Below are 13,516 nucleotides of genomic sequence, written 5' to 3'. Positions count from 1 at the left end.
AAATGTTTTTGTGTAATTTCTGAGGTGCAAAGGTGTCCACTGTTTTTTTTTTTTTTTTTATTTCATGGTGAATCAACAGGGTGGGGAAGGCAGAGAATTTACCTTGAAGTATCCACACAGTGTTGTAGACTTGCTTCCTGTGTATTTCTGCTCCACCCTTTGCATTTTGTGTTTCTTTACAGAAAACACAGTGGAATACATGCAGGAAAATAGCCAGCTGGACTGTTTCACATCTAGGGAATAATCATCCTTCCCAGAGTCCAGGTCCTCTAATTCTGTTCTTTACATATTTTCTATTTTCTACAGAAATGTCTCTGGGGATGAGATACTTCTCTAGAACATGGTCATAGGAAAACAAGGGCATAAAGCGCCATCTGTGGTTGCCCCCAGCCTCTCTCATCACAAGAGTCATACAACTTTGGAAGTCTACCTTTAGAGGTAAACAAGATGGTCCAGTCTGGATATTAATTAAGCCTGCTGAGCAAGGAGAATACAAATGTGCAGCTCTGGATCTGAGGAACTTGCAACAGTAATGACCATTTTGTATACATTCACTGGGGTTGAGGTAGGGACTGGCTGAGGGCACTTTGCTAAAAGTTTGGACAGATCTAGGCTTGGAAGGAACAGTTCAGTCTGAGAACTTCTGGGTCCATTTAGAAGAGGAGTTTTCTTCATTAGAATACTCAGCACCTAGCAGCTGTTATTAATTAATGACATACTAGTTTATGCAGATTGGTGCTGTAACAATAGAGATTTACTCCAGCTGTTGGGTCAGACTATTTGTCCTCCCCGAATGGAATCTGCTGGCCTGGGATCCTTTGCTAACGTAGCTGTAACCTCTGGGCCTGGAACTTGCCACATCCCTGGAAGGTTAGAAAAGTAATAAGTTGTATTTTGAGTTGCGTGATTTTGAAGAAAATACTTTTCTCATCCTTTACCCACCCTGCATTTCGGAGGGGTGTGTGGGTATATCCCACCTCTAGTGCTTGTTAAGCAGGATCTTAGCATGTAGTATAATGGTTTCACGACCGCTTGCTTCTGGGCTTGATTTATCTCTGGATGGGCCTCAGAACCCATACAATAATATAAAAAGAGCATTGCAAGGAGACAACATATTTTGGTGTAGGTAATGACTACATTCTTTTGGCAATCCAAACATCAGTGAATTCTCGACCTTTGTGGATACAGATGTCACTGATAAAGGCCCTGCAAGAATTTATGTTTTTTTCTTAGCATAGATTTAATATCTTCTTATTAAGCTCTATGCAGAAATGAGACTGCTGAGGTTTTTATAGTAGCTAAGCAAGTTTTCCTGGGGTAGCTGTTCTGCCCTGCAGTTAACCTTCCATCAGAAGCTACTTGTGTGCACTCCAGTAAAGTCTCAGTGCTGAGTAAATATGTTTCTATGTGAATGAACAACTTATTCTTATCCTCTTTTCTTTTGACTGTCACACTTATACGTACTTACACGTGCCCTTTCTGCCCATCTGAGTATCACAAAGAACTTTTGAACCGGAGAGCCATCCTGTCTGTGCAAAAAGCCACGTGGTAACCTCAGCTCTCACAGATGCTAAGGGAAGCGACAGACTAGACTGCCCTCCATACACAAATTCAAGTCATGGAAGCTGTTGTTGAAATGGTGTAGCTGAAATGTGGATGAGATGAAAGAGAGGTCGGAGCAGGGCATAGTCTAGATGAGTGAAGGCTGTTGGTTTGGTTGCCCTGTCCCTGTGCTTGTGATGGACATAAGCGTTGGGTGAACCAGGAAGGAGGAGGAGATAAGAAGGATAGAGAGAATTTTTGTTTTGTCCTCACAGGTCATTTTGAATACAGGGAGGGAATGACAGTGAGACTCGGAAAAATGTTTCTGTTCTTTGTTGCCTTTAATGCCAGTCCCTGGTGCCAGCCAGCAAAACAAATGCTCTACCTCTCGTGCCCACACATGCTCACCCTTCCCTCCAGGTGTGCTGCTTGCAGGCTCTGTGTTCACAGGTGCCAAGGACAGAAATGAGGTTTCTCTGCTTCTTTGGGTTCTTGACTTGTACCTTTACAACTTCCCTGGACTTTGGGAAAGCAGCTTTTTCTACATCAGCAGGATAAGGGTTATCCTCAAGCTTCCAGAGTGGGGAATTTGGGACAATTTTCCATTCACCTTGTGAGAGCCCCTGTTCTCTGAGATGAATACCTTTTGTTTGCGGGGTATTTCTTCATGCCAGGATTGTTCTCTCTCATTGTCTTTGTGTCAAATGCCAGCTCTTTAGATCATCACTTCTTGAGCAGATTCAAGGTTGAGGGGCAGCTGTTACAGCACTTCAGACATGGACATGCTCATAACTGGCTTCAGAGCCCTTGTTTCCCATGGACACTGGAAGACATCTCATCAGTAAGCCTCCATGGCAAAGGCAAATGTTTCTTTTCTTCGTCCTCCTGGGGGAAAGGATGAGGAAAACCAGGGTAGAACTGCTGCATTTGAGGAGAACCTGGTAGCAGAGTTGCAAAAACAACAGGGGAGAGAAACGAATTGCATGGGATTAAGAAGGGCAGGGAATCAGCCGTCTTTGATAGTAGATGGGTGTGAGAACTCTTGTGAAATGCTCTGCTATTTTACCACAAGACAATTGGGACCAGTCCAGAAGCAGCGACTGCACATGAGCACTGCAGTCTTGGCAACAGACTGCTGTTCTCTGCCTCTACAGCGTGCAAGACACAGAACAGACAAGGTTGTTTTCTTAACTGTTTTCTTCTAAATATTTCCACTTAAACTTTGAATAGTCAAATTCTTATGTCAAGTCCGACCTTCATTTATTTTTCTGAAGCTCATTTCATGTGTAGAGGAACAGAATAGGTCAGCTGTATTCCAATTATCACATCTCAACTGACTATTTGAAATATTAGCCACACCTTCCTCTCTTTTTAATTACTGCAGTTGAATGGGTATCAAAAAAGCTTGTCTCTGCCCAAACATCAGTATTTTAAGCAGGATGAACACCTTTCTCTTCACAACAGAAACTTTGCCTGTTACAGACAGAGATTATATCGTTTTCTCTTGAATTTTTCTGTGAGATAAAACATTTTCCCCTTGCTACATTGTAGATGGCAAGTTTAAAGGATGCAGTTGAATGCCAGTCCAAAGCAGAAGACACAACTCGTTTGGACAGAAGACACCCATGTGTGTGGCACAACACAGCCACCCAGGAAGACAAGTGGGTCCCTGCAAATAGCTCAATACGTAGTGACCATTGATAAAAACAAGTCCCTTCCCTGCCCATCACTCCACTTTCACTCACCTGCCATGGGTGAAGTTCTCATTCCACAAATTCCCTCAATGCCAGATGGAATCTTTACTGAAAATAACAAGAGATGAAGGAGCAAAATATTTTCCTTTCCTGACTCAGCCCCATACCTGTCATCTCTGTTGCAGGGGAAGTGTAGAGAGGCAGTCAAACTACCCCAGCCATGGAGGGCCACCAGCAGAGCTGTGAAAGGGTCCTCGATGGTCCACGGTGTGTCTAAGTGTTCCAGGTGGGGAAGCACTGGCAAAGGTGAGCATGTGCCCATGAGAGGGCCACCAGCAGAGCTGTGAAAGGGTCCTCGATGGTCCACGGTGTGTCTAAGTGTTCCAGGTGGGGAAGCACTGGCAAAGGTGAGCAAGTGCCTGTGAAGGATGTAGAGGCTGTTTCAGTGTGGGTGATGAACACAGCTGACGTATACAACTCCTGGTAGAGGCACATAGGGAGAGCTATTTTAATAAGCTTTATAAGGTTATGCCCCCATAATATGGGCTTGTGGCTGAGGAATCAGAGAAGCCATATAGGGAGGAGTTCAGGGTTGCACTAGGAGCTGTGGATCCAGAGCATCAACAGGGTAGTAGTGGGTGCAGCATCTGGTTTGCAAGGAGCCCTGTGATTTAGCCTAGAAAGGCATTAATGGAGCTCAAGAGAAGGTCAGAAAGGGGCTAGAAAGGAATCACTCTGTCACACACAGCTGTCAAGTGGCAGAATGGGAGTGGGATTACTCAAGGTGGCATGGAGTCAACTTGTCTTCGTCAGCCTTTCCCCGGGTGAGTGGTGGGTACAGTTACTTTAGGGATGTTCTGCAATAAAAAGGCAGGTCTTTTGATTGCTTTTAGTGACTGTCCAGTGGCTTAATATCTGGCAGAGCAGAGCAAACTGCAGGCTTTGTCTCCCAGTCTATCTGGATCACTAAAAGCCTCATTGCACAACAGTGTGTGGATAATTCAGAGCAGGAATGTGGCTGTGCAGGGTGGATTGGTAGTGGGTAATCATTCCCTAGCTCTGTTATGCTAGCTGACTCTATTTGAGCTTATTTTTAGCCTCAGTCTCTCCCCTGGCCCTATTAAAGCCACTATCTGAACATCTTTTGATATGCTGGACCTGATAACATCTGTACAAGGCAGAGGTATGGAGACGGTGTGTAACTTGCCCCAGGCCATGAAGGATATGTGGGGCACAGCAAGGAACTGCTAGTCCACAAACACCAGCTCATCCAGCCTCTCTGCCCCAGAGACTTTCTCCAGTGTGATCAAATGTTATTAACCCGCTGCTACAAATTGGGTTGAATTCACAGGACCTTGGTGACATTTTTCAGACCAGGTACAGGCACTGGATGTAAGTTCTACTGGGCCATACTGTACACCCTAATCTCTATCTGCAGAGGTAATAAATACTAACAAATACTACTAGTAGCAAATACAGCATCATAACAATAATTAAGAACACCTTTCTTTTACTCTGAACATGTCTGTAGCATTTCCTGCCATAAAAATCATACCAAAGTGGTCACTCTAAATTTTTACACTGAAAGGGTTATCAAACATCGGAAGAGGCTGCCCAAGGAAGTGGTGGAGTCACCATCCCTGGCGGTATTTAAGAGATGAGTAGATGTGGTACTTAGAGATATGGTGTAGTGCTGGTTTTTGTCAGTGTTAGCTTGATGGTTGGACTAGATGATCTGAAAGGTCCCTTCCAGCCTCAACAATTCTATTATTCTCTGATTCTACTTTCCCCATCTGTAAGAGGTAGCCTCACTGCAATATCGTATGTTTACATTCAGTCCATAACACAACTGCAGCCTTTGGAAAAGTGCAGCTGCTGCCCTTGAAAAGAAGGAACCATCTATTTTATTGTCCAGCTATATATTATTTAAATAAATGAATTGTAGTTTGATCCTGGGGGAAAAGAAATCTCTTGCATCTCAATCGTCATGATGGATTGAGGTGTTTCGAGAGACTGTCCTCAATTCTAGGCTTTTTGATAAGCGTGGAAAAGATAGAAGAACTGATAAAGCTGCTCAGCCAGCAATGTCAAGAAACAACATGCTTGGGCAAAAAAAGAAGTAGCCTTGTTGTTCAAATAAATGTTGTGCTTGTGCCTCACCCAGCAAGCAGCTCTCAGCCCTTTTTCTTACCACCCAGAGAGTAAACTGAACTTCAGCCAGAGCTTGAGTAGCTGCGTGATGCCAGATATTCTGAACCAAATGAGCATGCTGCTGACAAAGGGTGCAGGACAGAGCAGGAGGGACTGAGTCCTGTTTTTGTTTCTTAGGGGTTTACAAGGCAGGAAGGGAAGCCAGCCTTTCTGTCAACATGCTGTCGCAGCACCTGGGAAAACAGTCCTCTTCCTAGTCCTGCCCTAGCCCAGCCCAGGTTCTGACCCATGGCTGAGTCATTTTTCCGCCCCAGTTTGCCACCTCCTAACCCTTCCCAGAATTTAAAGGGTTGTTTTTGAGGCTGTCTGTCTGTAACCTGAATGGGAAGTGCTATTGCAAGTGCCATGCCAGGCACCCATCAAGCAGCAGAGAGTTCCACTGGTTAGCACCTCATTATGTCCACGAGGGCTTCCTACCCTGCTCTTTACTGTGTCTATCCCAGTCCTGGACTCCCCCAGTTACACCTTCTCTAAACTGCCTAATCCCCCCCACTCTCTGGCACTACATGCAAAAACTCCAGATATATCCACAGAGAGGATATATCTCCAGATAAATCCAGAGGCAAATCGCTCAGCTGCCAACCATGGACTCCTTCCAGAGTATTCAAAACCAGGGTGAATGGGGCTTTGGGCAACATGGTCTAGTGGGAGGTGTCCCTGCCCATGGCAGTAGAGCTGGAATGAGATGATCTTTAAGGTCCCTTTCAACCCATTCATTCAGCCTCTAAGGGTCTAGACATCAGGTCTCAACCACCAGAATGCTCTTTACTGTGTCTATCCCAGTCCTGGACTCCCCCAGTTACACCTTCTCTAAACTGCCTAATCCCCCCCACTCTCTGGCACTACATGCAAAAACTCCAGATATATCCACAGAGAGGATATATCTCCAGATAAATCCAGAGGCAAATCACTCAGCTGTCAACCGTGGACTCCTTCCAGAGTATTCAAAACCAGGGTGAATGGGGCTTTGGGCAACATGATCTAGTGGGAGGTGTCCCTGCCCACGGCAGTAGGGTTGAAACTAGATGGTCTTTAAGGTCCCTTTCAACCTGTCCATTCAGTTTGTAAGGGTCTAAACATCAGGTCTCAACCACCAGAGCATGAGAAAGTCCCCTCTTGGTTCCAGCAAGAAACTCCTAAATGCTGTGCTCCAGCAATTAGATGTCATTGCCACATGGGACCGATGCACTTTAACACAGGCAAACAGCCTCCATTCATGCTAGACTTTGGGCACCTCTCATTGTCACAATTGAATGTGTTTGACCTCTCCAGAAGCTGGAAGAGGCCATGTCTCGCCCAATGACCCTAGGGACCTGACTTTGACCATTACTGTAGAGCTAAACTCCTAGTCTCCAGAATTTGGCCATCGTAGGCAAATTGCTCATGGAGAAAGGCCACTGGATGTGGACGTGGTTGGCTGCCTGGGAATGGTTTCAGAAAGTGGGTGCAGGTCAATTGTGTGTGAGAGACCTTCTTACAGTGCAAGAAGATGAGCCCCTGGACTGGAGAGCTCACGGAGCTGGGCAGCCATGCAGAAAATGGCCTGGCAGGGACATGTACAGCTGGATGAACCCCCTTTTCAGTCACTAAGACTCAGGAGGTTTGGAAAAGCCAGAATAAATCATCTCACCTGTCTCATATCCTCCCTCAGCCAATAACCAGACTTGTCTCATATGAGGAAGGTGATAAGTTATGGATTTTCCTTTGGGGAAACCCCCTTTCCCGCTTCCTACAATTAGCAGCTTGTTAATGCCTTGTGTCCCAAGGATTTATGTACTTTTCTCTTTCACAATAGCAGACAGTGTCATTATCTACTGACATCTGACTTCATCCAAAATTTGATGCTGGCTCTTGTCCCATGGCTATAGGTCCCCAGATGACATATCCACTAGCTAAATGTTTTTATGTTATTTCAGCCCATGGCTCTGCATGTCCTTTGCACCTCCAATAGTTCTTAAGGTATGAGAGAGAAAAATGGGGCTCTTGGCCAGTCTCCCTCCCCTTTTAGTCTTCCACCCACTGCTGTCCTGGCTTCACAGCTCCTTGACTTCATAGGTCCAGCCTGTCTTGTCACCCCCACTCAGGGCACTCCCAGGCCCGTCTGTACACTCTGCTGATACCAGCCTTGTCTTCTTTTGTTGTGTATTGGGAGGAGGCACATGTGACAACAGTGGCCTTCTCCAGAATGTTTCCTACCTTGGTTTTCAGATCTCTTTACATATGTGTTGCTTGGAGGTCTTATTTGAGAGTTTCTTTTAGGCAGCTTTTGTATGGTCCTTTCTCTGCTGCTGGTGCCAAACGTTATACAGGATCTCCCAGTGCAAAGTGGAAACACTCAAGTTTATATCCATAAAATAAAATATCTGGAGAAGGCGAACTATAATTTAGAATCTGTAACTATATAGAGGGGCTATATCTGTATAGGAGAGGTGTTAAAATTATGGGGTCTGCCTTGCACGCAGACACTTCATTGGTATCACTAACAGAGAGCCCTTAAAATGGTTTTCCACATATTTGAAGCTGGCATGGTTGCTGCATTCATTACACCATTAAAGGGCAAAACACGATTCTATCAGTGCCAGAGGTTACACTAAGCTGCTCCTTTATCACATTTTCATCTTCTATATGTGATGAGTGGAGAAGGCCACTCTGGCTTCAGCAGGGAGTCCCAGGAATGGGGAAAGATTAGTGGGTGAACAAGGGAAATTCCTTTTATAAGGAAGGGAATAAAGGGCTCTGTGGGTATCCTCATGACCTCAGCAATTCTTCAGGAAACACCAGTCTCACCCAACTCATCTGCACTCCTCAAAATGGGGGTGAAAGCGAGTGCGTGTCCACAGGTGTGTGCTCACCTCCATAATCAAGGTACCAGAGGGGAAAATGCAAGCTCTGATGTTTACTTTCTCCACTGTCCCTCCTCTGCTAGGCAACCCCACAGAACCTGTAAGATAAACACCTTTTCGATGTTATGACAGGACCTGTGTCCCAGGCTGTGCCATGGGGAACGGATCAAAGAGGAACTTGGAGAAGAAAGCTTGAGAACCTACCTATGGGAGATAGGAACCTTCAAGAGATGCTGCTATGGCCAGGATGGAGACTGGTAATCCCAGAATTGGATCATTTGATCAGAACACCATGGGGACACCCTTTCCACTTCTCTCCAATGTTTACTGCTCACCATGGTGCTCCAGATACTTGAGTATGCAATCCTGCCCACAAGAAGGTGAGCACTACTTTAACAAAGTGCAGGGTCCCAGGGTTTCCAGGTCATAACAAGATCCCCTGGAGGTGTGATTGCACTTCATGGGTTTTCTTGGGGTGTGTGCCCTCCAGAGTTTGTCATAAGCTACAGCCCTTTAAGCTTTGGAGGTACAGATGCCACCTCTATCCTGCTCTGCCATGGTACTTCTTGGCATGTATCATCATTACATAGCAATGACCAAGACTGAACCTTGGCCAGACATGCAACACACCCACTGCAATTACTGCTGGGTGCAGAAACACATAACGAAGTGACAGACGGGTAACAAACTCATGCTTAATTCAGAAATCAGTATATTTTAGGTGTTATTCAGGTAGCATGCACACATTTTCTTATCTGGTAGCACTATGGAAACACAGTAACAGTGGTGAGGAAGCTATCATACGGCAAAGGTCTGCCATCAGCTCCAAGGATGCTGTGTGTCCAACACACTGCATTGCTCCTGGTTACAATTCCTGTAAGAGGAACGCTCCAAGACTTTCTGGGGTCACAGGAGTCCTCTTTGCTCCTCACAGTCTGTTGTTCAGGAAGGGCCAGAGCAGGCTGGCTGCGATCCCTGCTGCTATCCCGTAGCTGGACCTCAGGCTGCCCGCTGCATTGACATTGCAGAGGTTGGTGTCACAGCAGGTGATATTCCTGTTGCCCACGCTGAAGTCCTGATAGGTTGCTTCACATGATGCGTCACAGCCCTTGTTGATGATGTTGAAGAACCCGGCGATCCCTGGAACAAAAGCAGGACCGTTACTACAAGGACTCAATGCAGGCCAAGCCAAGCCTCACGGAAACGAACAACGAGACGCTATTCTTATCTGAGCTCACTTCTTAGAAAAACTAAAAAAAGAAGTGTTTCCAAACAGCTACATGTTTTACTGTGGCAGGTTACTTCTTTGAGGTGTCAGTTTGTCAGCGGGGGGGGCAAAGGACTTCAGTCCCTGATGGTTTGCTTAAGGCAGTGTATTCCCCAGCACAGTCCCTAGGGATTTCTAAAACAGGACTAACTGCATAAATTCTAATAATTTAATTAATAATGAAAGAAGCCATTAACACCTCTGCTGGGAAGCCTAAAATACTAGTGGATGAGGAGCAAGCCTATGGCGTAATCTTTGTTCCCATCCCATCCCTCTTTGTTGCATGGAGCCTTTCAACACCCAGGAAGTTATGGAGGGGTCCAAAACTCTACACAGTATTTGAGATGGGTCCTCACCAGTACTGAGTACAGGGGGATGAGCCTGCATGAGATCTCCTGATCTTGCACAATCTATTCTGGGCATCAAGTTTTTGACATATGCAAATTTAATGTATAAATTTAGTGGGTTATACAATGCCTCTGCTCTCCTGCATGTGAATGCATGGCCATGGATTTGCACATTTCCAACAAGGACAATGCCTACTGGAGGTATTGCATTAGCTGCCTGACAAAGATGAGTTTGAACATGCCACTGGTGGGGTTTGTGCCCCAGGTCTAAGAACAACTGAGCTGTCACCACAGATCTGGACAGGGCAAACTTATTTTTTTTGGCCAGATCTAGAATGGGAGAATTAAATCATAATCTGTTAAAGGAGTTTATCCGGAGACACAGAGGTGGCTGCATTCAGAGCTGGCTGAAGAAGGGCTTAGGTGAAACTGTCTTTTTCACTGAATTCACCTAAAGTCAGCTCTGTCGCTGAATATTCCTGACTTTATGACTAGGTTTCACCAGACTCAGCCCTTCACATTTATGTTCCAAACTTTTCAAAGCCATAAACTTAACTATTGACCCTGAAAGCAAATAATATTTGGTGTTATGAAAGTGAAATAAACCCAATTTTGTACAAGTGAGAGACATTGGTAAGTATTTGCAATCTCAAGTGCAGCAGCACCCTCCTGAGATTCATTCCTTGTAACTTGCCATAATGCTCAGTTTTTAGAATTATCTATTGGCAAATACTGAGGAATTTATGGGGTACAACATGACTTTGTAATCATACTCTCTTGGCCAGTGTGGGGAGAAGACTTGGTGATGGCCAGCACTGCTACCAAGGGACCAGTTATCACCAAGGCATAAACATTATCCTCGCGTCATTTCTAATTAACATGACAGTCATCCGAAAGCTTTTTTATCACCTTTTCTCCCCAGATGGCTTTTCTCTCTCCGCTGCACACTGAACATTGCTATAACTAGCTGATATAACTAGAGTAGGTGGGGCTGGCTTGGACACCTGAGGCTATCGCCATGCTTGGTTCCGACATCACGACTAAGACATTTCCCACCCCATTTTTTGCCTTACTGATCACATCTGTCTTGCACATTTCGTTATCCTTGCAGCTCACTTCCTTCTTGCAGTTGGAGTTGCTGAGCTGTGTCATGCAGCTGTAACACTGCAAAGAGGAACCTGCAAGAGATCAAGAGGGGTTATAAGACAGATCTATCTGAGGCTCTCTAGGGATTGCAACTTAGTGCTTGCACTGGGAAACAGAAATGTTCCTGTGGGTCCTCAAAGGAAGACAGCACCTCTGGTATTGCAAAAAGCAACGTTTTTCCCATTTTTGGTGGAGAATAGTACACTCGCTTGAGGTGAGAGTCAAGTTTTGCAGTTGCTGAAGTTGTTTCAGGTGTAGTCAGTGCAGTGAGGGAGGAGCTGGTCTCATTGACTGGTCTTGTCAGTCAATGGGAAGTGCTTCCCAAATGCTTCTTCCTCTGCATTTGGGATGTCTATATCAGTTCCTGTCTGGAACAGGCTTTTTGTGACATTCCTTCTTCCTGAGCTGGGATGAAGGGATGAAGTGCCCAGAAAGGCAATTATTTGCCTGCCTCAGTAGTCACGAGTGTTTGACCAGGTAGGCTTGTGAGCCTTAGCTGAAGCATTGCCAGGGTTGGATGAAAAAAGGGAAATCCCAGAGGGAAGAGGGGGTGAGGGAGGGAGGGATGGAGCAGGCGGTTTACAAGGTCACTTCCAGCCCATTGTCTCAGTTTGACCAACTTGTGACATGTACTCTCCATCACCCCCTCTCAGAAAGCAAAGTGCAAACACGGCTTTTGTCTCCCTCTGAAAAACAGGTCACCACGTGTTCCCACCCCCTCGAGGACATGCCACTCTATGGGGGACGCAAGTCAGCGTTGTTAACATCTGCTGTGCTGTTGTGAGCATCAAGCAAAGGCAGAATAAGTATTTGCAGCTTACAAGTGACTAACCCTGGTGAAAAATAGTCCCCAGAGGAGTGAGAACACGGTGCAATTACCTCTTCCAATTTCCTACCCACGCCCCAGGGCATCACTGGAGCTTGCAAGTGTGAGAGCTGATGTATATGTAAGTACTTTAACCCAATGACCACAGGCTTGGATCATGACTCCCTCAAATCGATACTTTAATGCCCAACATACTCTTTTAGAACATGGAATAGAAACTAGTGTTATTCAGAGAACAAGCAAGAAGAGATTTGAAGCACTTGGTCTCCCTCTGGCCAAGCCATGCTGGTATAAATGACTGATGCAGTCATAGAGGCAAGGAGCCAAACCTTAGTTTGTCTGTAGCGCTGCACTCTACTCTCACATTTCTCTGACTTTTAATGCAATGAAAGTCAAATTTCAGAGCACCCTGATAGAAGCTGGCAGATAAGAGGGTCTGGCCAGGACTGTATGAGACCCTTCTCTGCCTATTCCTTAGACATCCTCAGCTGACTGAGCAACATTTCTGCTCAGATCTGCTTCTTCTATTCTCTGGCAATAGGAAAAAGCTGGTTTAAAACCATTTTTTTCCCAATCAGGCCAGAATAAAAAAGTGACGGTGTCCAAATCCCACCCATCCAGTTTAGAAAATAACATGCCATGACATTATCTTTTTTTCTCTTCTATTAAAATTCTGACAATCAGAGGTCACTTTTGAAATGAAGACTCAGAAAACAAGTTGGGATAAAACTTACCTTGGCAGAAATGCTGCAATTTTGATGGCTTGGGAAGAAGAAAAATCAACCACCCACCCCACTTAAAAAAAACCCAAACCCACACGTAACTATATGGTCCTTTGATGGCTTGGGAAGAAGAAAAATCAACCGCCCAGCCCACTTAAAAAAAACCAAACCCACATGTAACTATATGGTCTGCATTTGATTGAGCATTTTGATTTTAATTAAATTCAGTTTTCTATAAGATTTATCTTTCCTGGAAGCTGCACTACCCAGCACTAGGGTCACACCATCAGCAGAGTGGAACTATGCATTTTTTTCCATGCAACACCCAGGACACCCCACCAAAAACCCAATATCTTCCTATGACAACTGCGTCGGCATTTCTTCCCTCACTGCCAAACCCCATCACAAGTCTTTTCTTTTAGTTGAAGACCTGCTGGAGGAGATGTGGGGCAGATTCTCCGTGCTGTCTTACCTGAGTCCAGGCACAGGACCGCTCCCAGCAGGAGGACAAGGAGAGCCTTCATTTTGGGATAGTCTCTCTCGTGCTGAATATGGGTTGTTTCCTCGTAGGGCAGTTTATATACCCTGGGAGGAAGCAATCAGGCATGCCCAGAAGGTCACCCTCTGAAGGCACCTGAGCGAGGCTGGACCAAGGGAGGGGTTGGTTTGCGGTGGTGATATTTGCATTAGGTGCCTCTCCAATCTGACTGCGACTTTCAGAGTTACCAGCAGCTCCTCTCCACCACTACACCCACGCCTTTCCTCCTACCCTTGGGCAAAGTGTTCACATGAGTGGAAAAAAACCCAAATTCTTCAGAACAAGGCTGGCCTTATGCACTTCCCCAGAGCCAGTGAGGCTGCGGTTGCACCCTGTGAACAAGGCTCTCCACCCCCATTGCTATCTTGAGTGGAGCTATT

General features: G+C 45.6%; 1 protein-coding gene across 1 annotated transcript; it reads right to left on the bottom strand.

The window, feature by feature from the left end:
• Window positions 1–8,982: 8,982 nt before the first annotated feature.
• Window positions 8,983–13,226, bottom strand: PSCA (prostate stem cell antigen). Its single transcript, XM_014965273.1, has 3 exons — window positions 13,071–13,226; window positions 10,978–11,082; window positions 8,983–9,430 (listed from the first exon to the last, which is right to left on the bottom strand). The coding sequence occupies exons 1-3, from the start codon at window positions 13,120–13,122 to the stop codon at window positions 9,219–9,221; spliced, it is 369 nt and encodes a 122-aa protein (XP_014820759.1). The 5' UTR covers window positions 13,123–13,226; the 3' UTR covers window positions 8,983–9,218.
• Window positions 13,227–13,516: the final 290 nt, after the last annotated feature.

The sequence above is a fragment of the Calidris pugnax genome, unplaced genomic scaffold (genome assembly GCF_001431845.1).
Source record: "Calidris pugnax isolate Ruff unplaced genomic scaffold, ASM143184v1 scaffold41, whole genome shotgun sequence".
NCBI lineage: Eukaryota > Metazoa > Chordata > Aves > Charadriiformes > Scolopacidae > Calidris > Calidris pugnax.
This window is presented reverse-complemented; position numbering and strand designations above follow the sequence as displayed.